We start from the raw sequence: 22,031 nt of genomic DNA, 5'->3' as shown, positions 1-22,031 counted from the left end.
GGTCATGGAATTACGGGTAGGATAACAGAATGGGTGGAGCATTGGCTGGTTGACAGGAAGCAAAGAGCGGAAGTAAAAGGATCTCGTTCTGGCTGGTTACCAGTTACTAGTGGTGTGCCGCAGGGGTCGGTGTTGGGGCCGCTCCTTTTTACCTTGTACATTAACGATTTGGATGATGGAATAAATGGTTTCGTGGCTAAGTTTGCGGATGACACCAAGATAGGGGGAGGAGTAGGGAGTATTGAAGAGATAGGAAGGTTGCAGAGGGACCTAGACAGTTTAGGAGAATGGGCAAGGAAATGGCAGATGAGATTCAATGTAGGGAAATGTGCAGTTGTACACTTTGGAAGCAGAAATAAGCGGGCAGATTATTATCTAGGAGGAGAGAAAATCCAAAGCACGGAAGTACAAAGGGACTTGGGGGTACTCGTGCAGGATACCTTAAAGGTTAACCACCAGGTCGGATCGGTGGTAAAGAAAGCGAATGCTATGTTGGCATTCATTTCGAGAGGTATAGTGTATAAAAGTAAGGAAGTGTTGATGAGGCTCCACGGGGCACTAGTGAGGCCTCATTTGGAATATTGTGCGCCGTTTTGGGCCCCACATCTTAGTAGGGATGTGTTGACGTTGGAGAGGGTTCAGAGGAGATTTACGAGGATGATTCCAGGAATGAAAGGGCTTAAGTATGAGGAGCGTTTGTCGGCTCTTGGACTGTACTCGCTGGAGTACAGAAGGATGAGAGGGGACCTCACAGTGACATTTAAAATATTGATAGGAAAGGACAGAGTAGATGTGGCTAGGCTGTTTCCCTTGGTGGGTGAGTCCAGGACCAGAGGGCACAATCTTAGAATTAGAGGGTACAGTTTCAAAACAGAGATGAGGAAAAATTTCTTTAGCCAGAGGGTGGTGAATTTGTGGAACTCCTTGCCACGTACAGCAGTGGAAGCCAGATCAGTGGGGGCGTTCAAGGAGGAGATAGATAGATATCTAAATAGTCAGGATATCAAGGGATATGGGGATAAGGCCGGTAATTGGGATTAGAATAGTTTTTTTCTTCTTCCCCCATTCCCCATTTCTCATTTCTATTTCCCTTTCCTTGGAGCAGACTCGATGGGCCGAATGGCCTGCTTCTGCTCCCTTGTCTTGTGATCTTGTGATCTATATGGGTGGAACTTTTCTTTTTAAAAAACAAAAGCACTTCTGCAAATTTAATGATTTTCAAATGAAAAAAAATTAACTCCCACACCCCAACTCCCTTCCCCAAACACCAAAAAGCAATGACAAACTTCTTATGTTTCACATCTCTACTTGCAATGTACCTGGATTTATATTTATCCCGAGAGTTTATTTTCACCATAACTCATCCCTTAACTTTCATTAATACTTTAATTACTCTTCTGTAGAACTAATTTTAGTTACCATTTCCTCATCCCACACATGAAACTACTGATGTACTGAACAATTAAATAAATTGGATGTTCTGCAGATTAAATTTCAAACAAGGTGATAGACTACATTGTACTTTGCAAAGAATCACTTGCCAATCATCTGCTGGAGCTTCCCTTCTGCAGCTTTGATCAGTTGATGATAGAGTTGAATGGAGACGTCAGATAAAATCAGACAATACTGGGAGAGATTTAGATTCCTCAAGGCATGCTTTCTTTGTTCAGGTGTGTTCATTTCAACTGAATTCTGTTAACAAGGCAAAAAAAAGTTAGTTAACTGTCATTAATGCTAAAGTTAAAGGTTTGGTTAAGTTGTTTACTTACTGTTAGTATAGTCAAAATGTGCCCTTGCTAAATACTGAAGCTGTTTACAAAGGAGTGACTATGTTATAGGGGCATGGATAGGGTGAAGGCACAGTCTTTCCCAGGGTTGGGGAAATCAAGAACTAGAGGGTACAGGTTTGCAAGAGAGGGAAGATTTAATCGGAAGCCGAGGGGCAACTTTTCACACAGAGGGCAACCTGTATATGGAACAAGCAACCCGAGGAAGTGGTTGAAGCAGGTTCAACAACATTTCAAAGGCATTTGGACAGGTACAGGATAAGAAAGGTTTAGAGGGATATGGGTCAAACGTGGGCCTATAATCCAAATTGGATATTTACACAGATTCCAAATTGGAGCAAGGCCAATTTTGATGGCATCTGAAGGGATTTGGCAGGCATGGATTGGGATAGGTTGTTTTCTGGCAAAGAAACGCTTGGTAAGTGGGAGGCTTTCAAAAGTGAAATACTGAAACTACAGAATCTGTATGTTCCTGTTAGAATAAAAGGAAAGGTTAACAGGTTTAGGGAACCTTGGTTATCGAGGGATATTGAGGCCCTGGTAAAGAAGATGATGCATATCAGGTATTGGCAGTTAGGATCAAATGAGGCACTTCAGGAGTATAAGAAATGCAAGATAACACTTGAGAGAAATCAGGAGGGCTAAAAGAAGACATGAGGTTGCTCTGGCAGACAGGGAGAAAGAGAATCTCTAGGGTTTCTATAGCTATATTAAGAGCAAAAGGGTAGGCAGGGACAAAATTGGTCCTCTTGAAGATCAGCATGGTCAATTTATGCGTGGAGCTGAAAGAGATGGGGGAGATCTTAAATGAATTTTTTGCATCTGTATTTACTCTGGGGACAGACACAGACTATAGAACTGAGGCAGAAGATTAGTGAGGTCATGAACTGTATCTGGATTAAGGAAGAGGAGGTGCTGGCTATCTTGAGGTGAATGAAGGTAGATAAATCTCCAGGGCCAAACAAGGTGTCCCCTCAGACCTTGTGGGAGGCTAGTGCAGAGATTGCAGGGGCCTTGGCAGAGATACTTAAGTGTCCTTAGCCACAGGTGAGGTGCCAGAGGACTGAAGGATAGCTAATGTTGTTCCACTGTTCAAGAAAGGCTCTAAAAATAAGCCAGGAAATTATTGGCCGGTGAGCCTGATGTCAGTCGCGGACAAATTATTGGAAGGTATTCTAAGGGACAGGATATACAAGTATTTGATAGACAGGGCCTGAATTAGGCATAGTCAACATGGCTTTCTGCGTGGTAGGTCATATCTAACCAATCTTAGAGTTCTTCAAGGAGGTTACCAAGGTTGACCAGGGAAAAGCAGTGGACGTTGTCTACATGGACTTTAGCAAGGCCTTTGACATAGTCCTGCATGGGAGGCTGCTTCAGAAGGTTAAGTCGCTTGGCATTCAGGATGAAGCAGCCAATTGGATTCAATGTTGGCTTAGCGGGAGAAGCCAGAGAGTGGTAGTAGATGGTTGTCTCTCTGACTGGAGGCCTGTGACTAGGGATGTGCTGCAGGGATTGGTGCTGGGCCGGTTGTTGTTTATCATCTATATTGATGATTTAGATGATAATGTGGTAAACTGGAGCAGCAAATTTGTGGATGACACCAAGATTGGGAACGTAGTGGACAGCGAGGAAGGCTATCAAAGCTTGCAAAGTGATCTGGACCAGCTGGGGAAATTGGGCTGAAAAAAAATGGCAGATGGCATTTAATGCAGACAAGTGTGAGGTGTTGCAGTTTGGGAGGACAAACCAGGGCAAGACTTACAAAGTGAATGGTAGGGCTCTGAGGTGTGCGGTAGAACAAAGGGACCTGAGAATACAGACCCATACTTCCTTGAAAGTAGCGTCACAGGTAGATAGGGTCATAAAGAGAGCCTTCGGCACTTTGGCCTTCATAAATTAGGGCATTGAGTACAGGAGTTGGGGATGTTATAATGAAGTTGTACAAGATGTTGGTGAGCCTGAACTTAGAGTATCGTGTGCAGTTCTGGTCACCTTCTTGCAGGAAAGATATAAGCTTGAAAGAGTGCAGAGAAAATTTACATGGATGTTGCAGGACTTGAGGACCTGAGCTGGAGGGACAGGTTGAAGAGGTTAGGACTTTATTCCCTGGAGTTCAGGAGAATGAGGGGAGACCTTATAGAGGTATACAAAATTACAAGGGGTATAGATAGGGTGAATGCATGCAGGCTCCCCCCACCAAGGTTGGGTGAGACAAGAACTAGGTTTAGAGTGAAAGTAAAATATTTAAGGGGAATCTTCTTCACTCAGAGGGTGGTGTGAGTGTGGAATGAGCTGCCAGAGAGAGTGGTGGATGTGGGTTCAACTGTAACATTAAAGAGAGGTTTGGATAGGTACATGGATGGGAGAGGTTGGGAGGGATATGGTTCAGGTGCAGGTAGATGGGACTAGGCAGAAGATCAGATTGGCATGGACTCAATGGGCTGAAGGGCCTGTTTTCATTCTGTAGTAGTCTATGACTATGGGCAAATGGGACTAGCGTAGACAGGCATGGACAAGTTGGGCCAAAGGGCCTGACTATGACTTGGCCTCTTTATAGATTCATACAGCACGAACATCCTCCAGCCCACCACGTCCATGCTGACCAGAAAGTGCACTTTGTACTAATCCAATTTTACCAGCTCTTGGCCTGTATTGAGACGACTGACCTTCACCGCCTTCATCCCAGTCAATAATAGATTCTAAATAGCAGATTCCCCAGCACTGATCTGTACCAACTCACCAGTTACAGCTTACCAATCAGAAAACAAACCTAATCAAGATATTTTCTGTTAGTTAGCCCATCATCTATCAATGCTACTATTGCCCCAATGAGGTCCCACCTTGTGCAGAGATCTTCCAAGGCTCTGCATCAACTGCCTTAGGAAATCCCTATTTTCTTGAATAGGGGCATTGCTTGTGGTTTTCCAATCCACTGGAATCCTTTTAGAATCTAGGGAAGTTTGTTTTTCCACAACCAAGGCTCCCACTTCTCCTGAAACCTTGGGATGCAGGCCAACTAGTCCCGGACAATTTTCATTACTTTGCTTGGTACTTTCTCCCTGGTGACGCTGCCTGCTTTAACTCCTTCCCCTATTCCGCCATTATTGGCACCCTTTTAATATCTTGTTTCCCCATTATTAATTGCCAGGCTCATCCACCAAGTGAGCAACATTTAGCTTTCCTTGTTACATGTCGTACTATTTTATAGGTTTAATCCAAATCTACATTCTTCCTCTTTTTAAGCCATTTGTTATGGAAACATCTGGGCAACAGTGGTACAGACACCAGAGCAAATACCTTGCAGCACCAGAGACCTGGGTTCAATCCTGACTTTGGGTGCTGTCTGTATGGAGTTTGCACGTTCTCCCTGTGACTGCATGGGTTTCTGCCACATCCTAAAGAATGTGTAGGTTGGTAAGCTAGTTAGCCACTGTATATTGTCCCTGGTGTGCATGCCAGTGGTAGAATCTGGGGGGGGTGGAGTTGATGAGAATAAAAAGTGGGATTAACGTAGGACAAGCGTAAATGGGCGGTTGCTGGACAGCATGGACTTGGTGGGCCGAAGGGCCTGTTTCCACCTTTTCAACCTTGGTGGCAGTCCACCGACTTCTCAAAGTAAAATTAGAACACTCACCTCATCGCCACTATACTGCCTTAAGCAGACGAGAAGACGGTAAGTATTTGAGAGCCAGAATGCCACCATCTCAAAATCATTGTTTCTCTGTAAAATTTAAGGACAAAGATAAAGGCACTCAGACAGCAGGTCTGACTTCTCCCCACGTAATTCACTTTGACCGCTGTTCCACCGTGTGATACATCAAGAGATCCGTCACAGAGAAACTACAGCGACCTTTGTCACTTGCCACACAAATGCTGCATAAGATGTTATGCAGCAATAAAAGTGCCCTCGAAGTGGCAGATATCTCTGACTAAAAGCAACAGAGTTCTTCGGTGATTGAGGTGTCGTATGGGTTCCATTGCGGAACTTGTGGAATTCATAAACTGCTCTCTATATTCTCTCTACATTCTACTGTGGTTTTCGGAAGCCTTTGCTCATCGGTTTGCTTCATGACTTGTTGAACTGAAATTTGAGAACTGTTCCTAGACTTGAGGGTTTGGGAACTTGCCACACACACACTTCAAGTTTATTTTGGGGTCAGTGTTTAATATCTAATGTTTTTATTTCTCTTATTATTACAAGTAGTTATTAATAGATTCCAACATTTATACATGGCTTGTTGTGTTTCTATTGTTGCTGGAATGTAATACCTGTCACATTAGCAATTAATGAAGAAATTGCCCAGATCCAGTTTCCTTCCCCACTATTACAAAAAAAAAGGTTATTTTGTGATTGTTACATATGGTTTTCAGAATATAGTCACTTGCAGTGTGCTATATTAAGTTTCAGACCTTGGCCAGGAGAAGGCAGGACAGTGAAGCTGGGAAGATTGATGGTATTATTAAAAACACCATTTGATATCAGCAGAAACCAGGAACGGTTTGTTCTATTTTGGGGCATGAGAAAAACCAAGAACCGGAGGAATAAGACACCCCCCAGGCATTCAACAATATTCTAAAAGGAGAGGCTCATATAACAATCGCTGGCTTTAACTGATCTTTTACATAAAATGGGCAACACATATTGCTCTCCTGGACCCATTTCTTCTTCACTGAGATAAATAGTTTACACGTTAGCATGCTGTCTATTCAACCGGAACTGAATTTGCATTGCTCGTAGCAAATTAGGGACATTAAATAAGCTTTTAAGTTTAGTACTAAAGCAACTTGTTAATTATGAAGCTGTTGTGATGTTAATTTTAGTTACACATCTGTAACTAAAATTAAATTCACTCCATTTCATGCTATGTTAATTTTACACAAGGTAACATGTGGGAATACTAGAATATCACATAGGAGAACTAAGATGAAAGGTCATTGACCTGAAATATTAACTGTTTCTCTCTCCACACACACACACACACACACACACACGTTTTGTGTTTTTATTACAGTCACTAAAATAAAAGTTTGGAAGTAATTATGGTCACTTTACAGGTTTATATTAGAGTAAAATTGGAATCTTGGGAATATCAAACTAATCTGGTTTATTTGTTAATGATCTCAGGGCTGTAAGTTTGTAGGCAAGTCCTGCAATGAGATTCACAAATAATCTGAGGCCTACACTGGGGGAGTCTGTATCAAATGTGCAGACTTTCAGAAGAGGTAAAAAGAACTTGCTGATTAAACTTGAATATTTTTCTGCCCCTCAACACAAACAGGAAAAGATACTTGTACTGTAGATCACTGTTTATACACTTGGAATGTCCCATGTTGTACAACCTGAAGTTTGTTTGAAAGCTTCCCCAGCTTTTTCGAACCAAAAAACCACTCAGGAGTTATAGCAGCTACTTTTCTCCCCCACACAAGTTCCTACCAATAGCAAAAACAAATGCAACAGAAAATGTTTGAGGGTTAAGATAAACAGCTTGTGTACTGTAGGACCTTTAACTTTCACCATGGAGAGAGACAAGGCTTCTTACCCACTTAGAATTTTTTTTTTTGAAAAAGAAGTTCTCAGCTTTGTAACCAACATTCCTCCTTCAATCATTATGGCAAAAATATATTTTCTGGCCATTAATGTCTTTTTTCTAAAGCTGTGCAATTAAATTTCCACATCAGCTTGCATGGCAAAAATAATTCATTAGTTATAAAACTACTTTGGTTAAAATCCAGAAGATGCAATAATAACGAGAGAGCAGCACACGTTACATAACCACATACTGTATAGAAATTAAAGCTTTAAAACTTAAGGAACCGTAAGCCAAACTTAGTCAAAATAGTTGTCTTACTTTTACAACTTTCTTTATACCGCCTAGCACGGCTGTAAACAGGGAATGAGCTTTCTGTTCATCTCTGGTGTGATCTGCATGTCTGATACACATGAAGATAATGAAAGCAGGGAGTGTTGGCATCACACCCAATGCATCCAATTGTGGTTTGAGATCTAAAGAGAAACAAAAAGGACCACTTAGTTTTCCGCAACAATAGCAAACCAACATTTGTCAAAAGCCCATCGTACACGCCATTACTCATGGGTCAATACCACAATGACTTCCGGCAAGAACAGATGCGATCAGACAGAGAAATGAAAGCCGTCAGCCCGACAATACTGCTCCGTGTCTGGCTCTGTGGAAACTGTCTCCCAAAGTCAATGAACTGAAGTTGCTGCACTTGGTGCTGGGTTAACTAAACACCTAGAGAAACAAGTCACTTAAAGTCCAAGCCATTGTACTGATGTAACAAATGCGTAGAGTCTCATCCATCACATAATGAGGTTTTTCCCGATCTAAAATTAAAACTTTTTGTCCCTCAATCCATGCATTATTGTCTATTATTCTGCCACTGAATGCTCCCGTTACTTTCACTTGCCTTTTGGCCCTGCTGCTAATTTCACAACCCTTCCATGTGATTGGTTCGGGAGACACTGGTTCACCGTGCCCTCGTCGCTTTCCCCAATTACTCTTAAAAGGACCTCAAGCCCTTTTACATCTGCAGCACAAAAATGTCACGGGGATTAAAAGCACAAGTTTAATGAATGGCAGGGACTGCTCATTGGTTACAGCAAACTCTGGGCTGTTGGAATTCGCCCGAGTTATTCAACCAGTTCGAATGCAGCTAATTTTAAGATTTCTTTATTAATCACATGTACATCGAAACACAGTGAAATGCATCTTTTGCGTAGAGCATTCTGGGCACAGCCCGCAAGTGTCACCATGCTTCTGGTGCCAACATAGCATGCCCACAACTTCTTAACCAGTACACCTTTGGAATGTGGGAGGAAACCGGACCACCCGGAGGAAACCCACGCAGACACGGGGAGAACGTACAAACTCCTTACAGACAGTGGCCGGAATTGAACCCGGGTCGCTGGCGCTGTAATAGTGTTATGCTAACTCCTACACTGCAGTGCCCGCTACTGGAGTACTACTACTGAATTGCTACTGACCTATTAACTATTTGATCCGTCTTTAAATCACCCACAATGATTAACATCTATATAAAGGGAATCTAAAACCTCACTTTTCCCTCAGTGATATGATATTCCACTGCAAGTCTTTATGCCTTGCACTGTTCTGCTGCACAAAACACATTTCACATCATATGTCAGTGATAATAAACTTGATTCTGAAATACTGCTTCCATATGCAATAAATCAATTGCCCTTATCATCCCAAGACCAATGTGGGATTTAAGGAAACAAAATCTAATTCATGAGGTTGTATCCAGAGCTTTGGTTAAAGTTTTAAAGTCCAGAGTCCAATTGATTGAGAAGACTCCTTTGATAGGACACTCCGAGCCTTTCATAGACGATTAGTCCAAACACATCAATAGTTAAGTTTCATTAAAAGCAGCATCTTTAAAAGAAAAAAAAATGCCAATGTTCAGACACACAATCTATTAAAATGCAAAAAGGCCAACTTGATAAAATTTACCTCCAACCACCAAAGCAAGCTACTTTTCTAGAAAGCAGTGGATGATATTTTTCCGGTTTCTACAGAAGCTTGGTTCAGTACATACTACAAAAGGGCAGGAAGTGGCATCTAAAATAGTCCCACCACCCACAACTTTCACTATTCATTCGAGTGGAATAAATAAGGAAATTTACCGCTTGATCTGTAGAAGATTAACACCTTATACTTGTAAGCAGCATGCTGCAATCAAAGCCCTATTCAAATCACCAATTAAGGCAGCCTTCATCTGTGATTACCATTTCACCAGTATTCTGGGGATTAAATGCTTTACATCTTTATAGAAGTTGTATTTTTAAAATAAAAAATAGACACCTTAGGCAGCAGGGACAAGAACGTTGAAACAAAAAGGAGATTCCACTTATGGCAACCCTTAAATCGAAAAAGGTATAGGAATAGTCAGATTCTGTACACCAGTAAATTGTTCCCAATGCCTCTAACATTAAATGTCGATTTTTAAAATAAATGTTTGATTACAGATTCCCCAGTACAAATGTATGAAGAATTAAAATCATTATTCAGCATTTATAATAATAGCCTCACACTTTTCAATATTACTTCAATTTAGGAGACGACAAAATCTCAATGCAAATTACAACTTTCTCCCCTACCTTCAAAAATTAATCTTCCTGCCAGAGCCCCTATTTTCATAGTCTTGTCTCAATTTCTATGTTCAATATACTTCATCCTTTACAAATTGCAGCTCTTTCCTAATCCTGCAACCACCATCCTTGCCTGCAAGGTCCCATAATCCAATCACTCACATTTAATTCCCTCACTAACCCTCTCCATTCGAGTCTGGTTTGTATGTTTGAACTCCATCCTGAACAGGGGGAGGATTGTTTCTTCACCCCCCCCCCACCCCCACACTAGCTAAGGCCTGCAAAAATAGGAACAAAAATCCTGAATAAGATCTACATGACAATTTAGAGTCATGTTTCCTCAGCAGCAGAAGGTGAACACCTTTCCAGGCAAGATGAATAAACTTGGGAGGACTCTGTACCGCACGTCCTCCAGCCAAGATCCTTTTCCACAGCACTTAACCAGAGAAACTGCACACGGCCCAAGGCTCTAACAGCCGATTACTTTCATCCAATGTTAGTGCACCCTGACAGTGCCTCGCAGCCCAACCAATTCAGTTAGCAAGCCAGCAAGTGCATGCTCGTGCCCAGATGTTTAAACCCATCATTCCACTGCTCCCAGAAAAGGCCAACATTCATTAAATCATCGCCTCAAGTCTCCAAAAATAAAAGTTTTTTGAAAATTACAACTTTCCTACTTGGTTAACAACCAGACCAAACCTAGCTACAAAAATTTACAGGTATCAAATATCACTACCAGTCCTTAAACCCACAATCAATCAGCTATTAAATGGGCCATTTTACCTGTGATAAGGTTCTTGATTAATTGAGCTTCATCTTCTTTCCTACATTCCAACATTCCCTGGAAACCTTTCGCTTTCCTTTGGATAGAAGTTATTTCAGGCGGTTCACAGACACAGGACTCCACGACAGATTTCAGATTTCCTAATTATCAAAAAAGAATAATTGTTGGAACACAAACCTTGGACACAAATTCTACCACTGACTGCAGTGAGTAGAGATGTTCACAGGGCCAATTCACATTCTGACCAACATTGATCTTTCAGTTGCAACAATTTAGTCAGCTGGGACCCAATCTTCGGGGGGTGGGGGGGGTGTAGTGGTGGAAGCAGATACAATAGTAGCATTCAAGAGGCTTTTAGATAGGCACATGAACATGCAGGGAACAGAGGGATATGGATCATGTGCAGGCAGGAATTTAATTTGGCATCATGCTCAGCACAAACATTATGGGTCAGAGGGCCTGTTCCTGTGCTGTCCTATGCAAGAGGAGGTCCATACTGGGGGTAACAGTATGGACCAAGGCCAGGCAAAGTGCTCTCTGGAAGATCCAGCCTGCAAGTACTTCAACTAAATGTGCAGCTAATTTAATAGAACAGTGGCAAAAAGATTTTCAGAGCAGACGATACTCCAGTATTCCACATGTAGCAATCCTAGCTGTCCATTTTGAAAGAATGAAACTGTCACCTCACGGCAGGCAGCATCTGCAGAGTTACATCCAAATCTGGCCAATGTTTATTATCTCTGACAGATTCAGCAGCTATTTTGGGGGATGTATTTTCCAAACTGAGGCTGCTCAAGAAGTCGAGTTCAAGTGAAATGGTTGTAGGCAAAGTTTAGAAAATTGGGTTACACCTGTTTAGTGAGCAATAGTTTAATAGCAGCCAGCTCCAAAATAACAGCTCGGCACAGACTGTACCCATCTATTCACTTCATTTGGAAACAGGTCAACATATCCACTAGTGAAATAGTTCTAGATTTCACTTCTTGTTCAAAAAGTTTCTTTGGCTATGCCAAAGAATCGGCTGTTGTGATACTAATCTTCATACAAAAAAAAACAGATTAAATCTAGTGACTAAATCAGTTCAGGGAAAGGGATTCTGGTCATTATCCTCGACTTCTGTCGAAGAAGACCACTGAATAAAAAAAACTTTTTAATAAACCAACTCCCCTATAGCATAAATGATATGAAATATATTGGATATTAAAAGATCTTAAAACTTCAAGTCAGATATCAAGTCACATTAATGAAACATACTCGACTCCTCCATGGACTTTAATTGTTTCTTCAGCTTGTGTACAGTCCTGTCCTGCTTCTCCATCTGCTCCAGTAGGTCCTAAAGAAAACAAAACAGCCCAAATTGTCAGGAGACAGAATTCAGAGCTCTAACCACAAATTATTTATTGCATTAATGCAATGAAGGATTTTAACTACCAGCAGAAGATAAATGAAGCCAGCTTGCAAATATTGATAAGGGATGAACGGTGGTTAAGATGCATATTAAATTACTGGTAACATGCATCCATCACTGAAAACTGATGAGGGCATTGAATAGAGTGAACTCATTTAACTGAAAGTAGAGCAATAGTGTCGTCAGACAGATGAAACGTACACAGCATCCTGGTCAGTCCCTGTAAACTGAACACTGGAGATAATTAAATAGGGCAATTGCTTGAAAATAATTGTGATGGCCAACTTGTTTAGGAAGGATGGAGTCTGGCCCACTAACCACTGCTTTTTGTGCACCGATTACCAAAAAGCCTTCAATCAAATTGCACGTTGAAGTCCAGTAGACAAGTTTAACAAGATTTCCTTGTGGGTGGACGTGGCATTGGTTAAAACAAAAATGGCAGCTAGAACAGGGTGGATGATTGACATTCAATTGAGGCAACACACGTAGAAAGGTGTCCTTCAAAGTTTGCCAGGGCTGCAATTGCTTCCAATCTGAATTCCACGAAACAAAGCAAGGATTTAAACTACTTGCTTTAGCAGGAGCTTGGAATGACAATAAGACAGGAAGGATATACCAATTTTCCAGTGTTTGATTGATCCACAGACATCAGCAAAAATGTGGTTTAATTCCCATCTTGCACAGCAAGGTGCTGTCCACTATGGTGGTGCTGAAAATGCATTAACCCCAGTAACTCTGCTGCTAATCTCTGGTGCACCGCTCCAGATTGAGATGTAATCTTCTCCAAACTAAACACACTACCCCAATACCTCTGCCTAAAAGTGACCAGTTGATTAAAGCACGAGTTTTTAAACCAAGAGTTTCCAAGGGGAATATGGCGGATGTTTAGAAAGATGTTGAAAAAAAAATCAAAACTGCAGATGCTGCATATCTGAAAATGCTGGGAAAAACTCAGGTCAGTCAGTCAGCCAGCATCTGTGGAAAGCAGCAGATGCAGTCTGTGTACCACACTCAGCAGAGCACAAGGGAAAGAGGACTTAATATTCTTTCTTACACTCACACAATTATTGCTACATCTAGAAACTCCTTTGCAAAATCCAAAGCATTTCTTCTGCAGGAATTAGCAGCACAAAAAGAAAAATGAAAAGATTTGAAGCACAATAAAATCAAAAGCTGCAAATGAATCAAGGACAGTGAACACAGGTCTGTTGAGGAAAAGTAAACAGAATTTGGATCAACTGAATGCCTTTAAAGCAAAAATTGGGTTTACCTGAATAGCCAGCATGAAAATCCAAAACATAAAAACATGCAGATACTGGAAATCAGAGATAAAAATAAATAATGCTGGAAACACTCAGGTCAGGCAGTATCTGTGGAAAGCAAAATGATGTTGACATGGAAAGGGCTTCAACGTGAAGCATCAACTCCCAACTCAGTCTCCACAGACACTGCCTGTTTTCTAGCATTTCGTTTTCATTGGGCCAGCAATCATTCCCTGCTGAGGCATCCAGTGAGGAAGTGGACTTTCAGGCACAACCCACATCTCATCTTTTCCCAATCAGCAGGCTCCGAGAGACATCACCATTCACACAAAGCACTTCCACCCTTCCCAACACGAGCTGAAACTCCAAATGCACAGACACTCAGTAGGAGGAGGAGCACATAGATTTGATGTTTTGCTTCTCCCTCTACCAAGTGTGCTGTAACTGTATATTTACTCCAGTAGTCAGTTGCTGACACACTATTGTGATGGGTGCCTCAGTGGTACCATTGGGTATTCCATCACTGAAGGCAGTAACATGGTCACTGAGTGTAGGTCAGGGACCTCAGGCAGGAGGTAAAAGCCTGCCCAAAGACCCAGCCTCAGGTTGCACCTGAATGAACTGTGTATCTGCAGGTTCAGGTTTATGGTCAAAGAAATAGAAAATGTTGCGAGAAGATCTTTGACCAGAACCTCAAGCTTGGACTACTGTCTTTACGGAAGATCATTCACTTTCTAAATTCTCTTGCCATGGGATCTTTAAATAATCAGCTGCAAATCTCTTCCCAACTTCACAATATGCAGCACGAGGCACTATATTTGCAAATTAATCATTTGATCCACATTGATTTCTGACACTGGGATTTAGCAGCATCACTGACTTTCCATCAGTGCAGGCAGCATTATCTGCACTGAAGTGCTGATAAGGACGCCGCTTCATAACTGGGACCTTCTCATCAACAGGAAACTTCTCCATTCCCTCAGAGTGCAGATCCCTGCAAATCAGGAGAAGAATTTCCTCATGGTCAATGTCATGTTTCTAGGAAGCACACAAAACTCCATCACAAGTCAGCCAGCACAGCAGCATTGCCAGCAGCCGTCTCTGCTCCAAGTGATGCATCCTTAAAAGACAAGGACCTCTGTTTCCATGGCTGACCACATCACCAGGCTCTTCAATTGCAGCAGCACAAACACAATACCACAACACAAGAATAGTAGGGGGAAAATGACACACCCAATAAAGACAAGATCATATGGCCTAGAACACTCCAGTGTGGGGGCCTGAAGACAATTTGGGCAGAAGACTTGATCATCATGTGTTGGGAGCACCATCCTGTGCCAGAGGTAGAGCAGCAAAGAGACCCAGGAAGGTGGTGGCTAACCAGGAAGAAGTCTCTGATCAGTGTCCGCAGCCTCATCTCCCAGCTGAGCAGGGGAGACAGATGCTGTCTACACAGTGGGTACAGCAAGAGATTCCCCGACAGGCAGGCTACTTGTAAGGAGCCTAAAAAGAGTAATAAACCCAGAACAAACCGAGTGACCCTCTCCACACTCCAATGGTAACCCAGTAATCAGGTGCGGTGGGAGCTTAGATAACATTTGGTAATCTTTTCCCCAGGGTAGGAGAATCTAAAACTAGAGGGCATAAGTCTAAAGCGAGAGGAGAGATTTAAAGGGGATCTTGTGTGGGGCAACTTTTTCCCCCCACACGGAGGGTGGTGAGTATAGGGAACGAGCTGCCCTGCAAGTCCACCTGCACCAAATCAACCAATAAATGCATGGGTAACAGAGTGAAATGGTTTGTTATGACTGACTTCAGTGGTCTGCAGCTCATCTTGACATTTGAGGAGAAGTCTATTAGTGCAGCACTCCAAATGTGGCTTCTTGTACCTGGAGATAACCACCATAACCCTCTCCTGCCAGACTCCACAGTGGAACCCGTGGCACTTATTTCACTGTTGAGAACGTCCAGGTCTTTAATCTAGGCACTCCCGTCCTCAGCATCTCTCCCCCACAGTAGGCGCAGTATGTCTGGCTATTCCAGAGATTGTGCCTTAAAAGGGCTCGTACCTTCTCTTATTGATTTACAACAGATCACTGGAAGCTGCCATTTATGTGGAATTGTTGGAAACCAGGTCTAGCCCTAACACATTGTTCTAATGTAAACCATCCTGATGTTGTGTAGTTTATATAAAAAAAAAGACATTTTCACTTGTTGGGGGGGTGGTGAATCCACAGTGTTAAACACAAGATACAGAGTCAGAGCTCCACAGTACAGAAACAGGCCATTCAGCCCAACTTATCCATGCCGACCAAGGTGTCTTCCTGAGCTAGCCCCATTTGCCTGTGTTTGGCTCATATCCCCCTAAACCTTTCCTGTCCGTGTACCTTCCCAAATGTCTTTCAAAAGGTCATAATTGTACCTGCCTCTACCTTTCTCTCTGGTAGCTCGTTTCATACACTCACCACCCTGTGTAGAAAAACTTGCCCCTCGGGTCCCTTTTAAATCTTTCCCCTCTCACCTTAAATCTATGCCCTCTAGTTTTAGACTTCCCCCCTACCCTGAGAAAAAGACTGACCATTCACCAGATCTATGCCCCTCATGATTTTATAAACCTCTATAAAGGTCACCCCTCAGCCTCCTACACGCCAGGGAAAACAGTCCCAGCCTAGTCTCTCCTTACAACTCAAGCCCTCCAGTCCCAGCAACATCCTCGTGAATCTTTTCTGTACCATCTCTAGCTTAAATCACATCTTCCTATAGCATGGCTCACCAAAAATTGTGTTTTTTTTTACTATTTCGAAGCACTGATGTCTGATTAAGAGTTTTTGAGGGAGGCGACTGGGGGTGGGGGGGGGGAGGCGATAAGGGCTGGTGTGCAAAGTAAATCAGCTGAAGGGGAAACAACTCAAATGGTCAGTGGGGGGTTTAGTGACCAGCAGGCAGCTTGCTGTGCTGTTCACAGGCACCAGTACTTGGTCCCTTGTTGCAGCTAGATCCAGCTGCTCTGATTAATTAGGTTTGCTTGATCAAGAGGAAGAAAATTGTAAGCTGCAAGAAGATAAAATTAGACTGCTTAGAGGGACAAAAATGGAATTCAGTTTAGAGAGGCAAGGTAATACATTCTGGATTAACAATGCAAAGCAGCATTGAAGTGAAGAGGAACAGAGGGAGTGCATGTCCACAGAACCCTAAAAAGTCATAAAAAGGTAGTAAGAGTGGTTTACAAGGTCTTTGCTTTTATTGGCCAAGGTTTGTAGAGGAGGTGGGTCACACTGGAACAGTACAGCGTGCTAAATGAACAGCACACTGCAGGCAGAATACACGGGCACCAGTGAGGGCTTACAGGAGGGGGACACAGGTGTTCATGTCAATTATGGGAAGACATTCCCTAGGCTCTGGTGGTTTTCCGTGGAAATGAATGCAGAGGGGAGATTTAATCAAAGGTACATAAAATTAGGGGAAACCATGGATTTGTGCAGAGGTCAATAACTAGAGCTTACAAGTTTAAGGCAATTGGTTTAGAGATTGCAAGAGAGATGGGTGGGTGAAGGGGGGTGGGGAGAAATACACCACTCAAAATGTGGTGGAGACCCAGACTCACTGTGTGAAATGGCAGTAAAGGCAAATACTCAACACACTGAGTGCTTCGATGGTCCCCTGAAGTGCAGAGTCTTCAAAGACACAGAGCTGAGATGTGGAAATAGCCCAAGAAGAAATTTGTTCCGGCACAGACAGTTGGCTGAATTTCCTCCTCCTCTGCTTTATAAATCTGTGATTTGACTCAAGATTAACCCCAAGCAAAGAAATAAATCCTAGTTACACGAGTCATCAAGCAAGTCACTAAAACAGCTAAATTCGGTGAAATGCAAACTTCTCGAATTCATTGCAAACTTACACAGCGTCTACCTAATGCAGCAAACAGAAGTGACATACTGGATTGCTTGCTCCATGGGCTGAATCGTGTTCAAACCATGGCTGCTGGAAGCAAGGTTCCAAGGGGCATCACAATCAGAAACAGGACTTGGAATCTTGTACAGAGAGTATGTGCTAGGACTGCAAAAATCCAAGAGGAAGTGGTAGAGGTGAGTACAACTATGACATTTGAAAGACATTTGGACAGGTTCATGGATAGGGAAGGTTTAAGAGGAAGATGGGCCAAATGCAGGCAAAAGGGACGAGCTCAGGTAGGCAATGAGGTCAGCATGGACGAGTTGGGCTGAAGGGCCCATTTCCATGCTGTATAACTATGACTAAGCCAATAGCATGTAAAATGCTTACAATGAGTTTCTTCCAGAAATGTGGAACTGGCCCTTGTGTTTGTTTAGCACAATTCTACATGCTAGATGGTTCTCAAGCAGGTGTGTGGAGAAGATAGATCCTAGGTTCAACTCCAGTTTGGTGTCAGGCCAAAGCAACGAGAGTGGAACAAACAGCCTTGGGTTACAAAGGGAAAAGGCATCATAGTTTGTGTTGCTCATGCAAGGGATGAGTATTTATAAACATTGGAGAATGACCACATTAGAACCCCTGCCCTACGAAGATTACAATAGCAACAGAGCCTGACACTAGAAACACTGGAGACTAGATGCTGGAATCTGGAGCCACACACAAAATGCTGGAGGAACTCAGTGGGTCAGGCAGCATCTGTGGAGAGAAATGGACAGTCGATGTCCCAACCTGAAACGTCGGCTGTCCATTTCCTTCCACAGATGCTGCCTGACCCACTGCATTCCTCCAGTGTTTTGTCTGATACTTAGTGTTGAGGGCAGACACACCAGTAGCACTGGTTCAAAGGTTTGTGTAGAGACAGATAACAAGTCTTTGCCCTGGGGGGGGGGGGGGGGGGGGGGGGGGAGAGAGCTTCTTGCACCAGGGAGGAAGGAAACAATGGGGAGAATCAAATATAAATAGGGATTGACTGGGACACTGGGGAAGAGTGTGGAGGAGGGATGGATTACTGGAAGGGGGAGTGAAGTCATCCTGTGGGGTAGGTGAGGGCATAGCTGCTCTGCTTCACCCACAAGGAGCACTATACTTAAAGCATTTAAGTTCTGAGTTCCAACACCATTTTGCCAGAAACAAATTTAATTCAGAATTATGTTATTATTTTACCTTGTACTACCTCAATGCACTGTTGTAATGAATTGATCTGTATGAACAGTTTGCAAGACAAGTTTTTTCACTGAACCTTGGTCCATGTGACAACAATAAGCCAATTCCAAAGATTCCAAATTGCACTCTGGAAACCTGATTTAAAAGAGAGATTCTTGCACCTTGAGAAAATTCACAAGGAACGTAATCAGATATTCACCAAGTTGGGTTATTTAAAAAGAAAAACTCTTCCATCACAGTGCAAGAAATTGTAATGTTGAAGCCTGTTTAAACTTGAAGAATATCTACTTTGATAAGCTACCAGGAAACGCCTGCCATATGTTCCTTGATCACCAGAGATTTTTTATGGGATGAATAACAAATGAATAACAAATGCTTGCCTTGCGAGCAACTGCCATGTTCTAAGAACTAGTAGCTTAAGATATTTAGCCTAATCCTCCCTTCCCATAACCTTAAATGTCTCTACTTTTCTCCATTTGTGGATTCTACTACAATAATTTGCTGTGTAGAATTCACATTCTAAAACAGGATGTTTAAAGGACCCCATTTCACCAATTTAAGTGTGTGCGGGCTTGGCTCAGTAAAATGCATCTCAAACTTTTAAGAATATTCCTCAATCATTCAGAAAGCCTCAATGCTAATTTTCCTTTTCATCACCAAAGACTCAGCCCAATGAACAGGTCTGACAACTTCACATGCATCTTGTTTGGCGGCGGGGCAAGGGGAAACCTGTAAGATCACAAGTTTTGATATTGCTCAACTTGCAACTATAATCAAGAAAAGGAATGTAAACCCAGTCAAATGGGTGAAAATAAGAATTTTACCGCATTTTCATTGGTAAGTCGCAAAATTTCCTGTTGTAAACCACCTTCCACATCTGCCTCCAATAGCAGTCGTTGTGACTGAGCAAACCAGTGGCACCGTTTATCGAACTTCTCTCTCGCGGCTCTTGCTTCGTTTTGGAAAGCTTCTATCTCCTTCATGTGTCGATCCTTCTCTTCTTGCAACTGGTCCATGAGAAGCCTGCACAGGGAGAGAGAGAAAGAACAGCCACAACGTTGGGTATTGAGCTGCCAACTGATCACAACAACTTCAGTCTTTCAAAAAGGTTGGGATGGAAGAGGAGGAGAGAAGGCAGCAGACATAACAGAATGCAGCAGTGGAGAGGACCCAAGCTGCCCAAGGACAAGGTCAAGGCAAGTGTCATAATAATGTTTGATCAAATGTTAATGCAAAAGCCAGAACATTTTATATCAAGAAGATTCAAATCTCAAAAAGACAGCCCATCTATTTTCCAGTCCAGAAGTTTGACAGTTCCTTAACATGCAATAACTGTACGTAGAGAACACAACATTTGGCATGCTTTTAATATCTTTACCATAACACAAACCTCCAATGCTCTAATTATGATTAATAATCCTCGAATCTCATTTTCCCATTCAATTGCTTGTTCTCCTTGCAATCTAGTTTTAAAAATCACTCCAGGAGATTCCTCTACCCACTAAAAACAGCACATCAGTTGCTTAAAGAATAACTACCTGACTCCATCTTACTTCAGCCAATTCTAAAAGTCTCCTTGGCTGCCCTGGTATCTTCTGTTCCTGCCTGATGTTAATACGTGTGGGTTGGTAGGCTGATTACAGGTGAGAATAGATTCCAGGTTCATCACCAGATCTTAACTACACAATCTGAACTTTAGAAGTGTTAAAGTTTTTGTCCCAACATGCCCCCTAGTTCCATTTCTAGAGTATCATTTGAAGTAATAATTCAGATCAGATTTCAAATGTACAATTTAAATTTAATCAGTAGCTTCAATTTAAATATCCCTGCAAACACATCCAAAACAAGAGGTATGTGGAAAATGCAAGAGGTCCTGTAAAAAAGGCACACAAAATTGGAGATTACACTTCTGACGTCTAATTTGCAATTAATTCCCTTTCTTATGCAAACCTATTCTAGGCACGTTCTTGGCAGGATTGAGCAACACCAAGCTGCTGCAGGTAGTGAAGTTGGTCCACCACTCCGACCACCCAGATCAATCCTGACTTCTGGTGCTGACTGTGTGGAGTTAGCACGTTCTCCCAGTGACCCAAAAGGTTTTCCCTGGATACTCCTGTTTCCTCCTAAATTCCAAAGGTGCGGGTGAGTAGATGGATTACAAGCAATAGATTTCAGCAGATCACAAGAAAAATTGCACCTTGTCTTAATGAGCTGACAATTTCATTCACTGCAACATTTATGGTTCAAGCAGGATTGCACGTAGTGTATGGGGGTAAGCACTACAGGAGTGTTGCCAGATCACTAGTTTGAAATAAACATTTCATACTTGGATTGTTTACTGTAAAGGAAGAGGAAACCTTAATTCCTTCATTCTGATCCAAACTGAAACCTAGGCTCCAAAATGGTAACAAGCCAGATCTGGTTGTTGCTTGACCAGCTCAACATTTTTCATTTCTCCTCCTCTTTTACAAGCAGCTTTCATTCAGAAACAAACCGTGCCCCATATAAAATGAAGGGCAAATTATGAACCCACTCAGATAAAGTCCTTGGTGGCAACAAGTACCTTTTAAAAATATGCACAAGAAAAAAAAAAGAAAATTCCTGAAAAAGAAACTGCTGAGCTCTTCAGCTGTGTACCCAGTAGAACAGAACTGCTAAATCACAACAGGGACAGGAGTTGCACTGTGACGAACAAGGTATATTTATGGCAATTGGAACAGATGGTGTTAGCAGTAGTGGATTTTGCACTGTAAAACATCTACAAGATGCCTGGTAATACAAATAACACTGCAGCAGATTAACAAACTGCAGCAGCAGCACTTAAATAAGGAACTTGGATGCACAACTCACACTAAAAGCACAAACAATACTTTTCTAGCCTGAATGCAGACTACTTGCTAGCTTAATGAAACGGTGCATGTTATTTTCTGCATTCAGAACCAGAAGCAGTTCAGCAAACCTTGCATTTCCAAATAATGGCACCACCCCTTTAGATGGACTTGTGTTGCAGTTATACAAGACGTTGGTGAGACCGTACTTGGAGTATTGTGTACAGTTTTGGTCACCGTTATAGGAAAGACATCATTAAGCTGGAAACAGTACAGAGAAGGATGCAGCCAGGACTAGAAGGCTCAAGTTATTGGGATACGTTGGGCAGGCTAGGATTTTATTCCTTAGAATGTAGGAGATTGAGGGGTGATTTGTCATGAGGGGTATAGATAGGGTAAATGCAATATCTCTCTCCAACCCTGCCACCTTCCCCCCCCCACCCCCCCCCTCAAAAGGAAGTGGAACTAAAAGCTAGTGGGTATAGGTTTAAGCCAAGAGGTGAAAGATTTAAGAAAGGGACAACTTCTTCACACAGAGAGTGGTACATAGATGGAATGAGCTGCCAGAGGAAGGTTGAGGCAGGTACAACTTTTAAAAGACATTTTGATAAGTACATGGATAGGAGGGGTTTAGATAGACATGGGCCAAACATGGGTAAATGGGACTAGCTCGGCGGGCACCATGGTTAGCATGAACATGGGCTGAAGGGCCT

At 42.4% G+C, this 22,031-nt stretch overlaps 1 protein-coding gene across 1 annotated transcript in view; it reads right to left on the bottom strand.

The window, feature by feature from the left end:
• LOC127582737 (unconventional myosin-Va-like) overlaps positions 1 to 22,031 on the bottom strand; it is a 115,990-nt gene that overhangs the window by 9,216 nt on the left and 84,743 nt on the right. Inside the window, exons 28-33 of the mRNA XM_052038300.1 lie at positions 19,315 to 19,513; positions 11,960 to 12,038; positions 10,705 to 10,845; positions 7,640 to 7,794; positions 5,425 to 5,511; positions 1,542 to 1,692 (exon numbers count right to left, since the gene is read on the bottom strand). Of these exons, the coding sequence (XP_051894260.1) occupies positions 1,542 to 1,692; positions 5,425 to 5,511; positions 7,640 to 7,794; positions 10,705 to 10,845; positions 11,960 to 12,038; positions 19,315 to 19,513 (812 nt within the window). The remainder of the gene's footprint in view (positions 1 to 1,541; positions 1,693 to 5,424; positions 5,512 to 7,639; positions 7,795 to 10,704; positions 10,846 to 11,959; positions 12,039 to 19,314; positions 19,514 to 22,031) is intronic.

The sequence above is a fragment of the Pristis pectinata genome, chromosome 24, assembly GCF_009764475.1.
Source record: "Pristis pectinata isolate sPriPec2 chromosome 24, sPriPec2.1.pri, whole genome shotgun sequence".
Classification (NCBI taxonomy): Eukaryota; Metazoa; Chordata; class Chondrichthyes; order Rhinopristiformes; family Pristidae; genus Pristis; species Pristis pectinata.
This window is presented reverse-complemented; position numbering and strand designations above follow the sequence as displayed.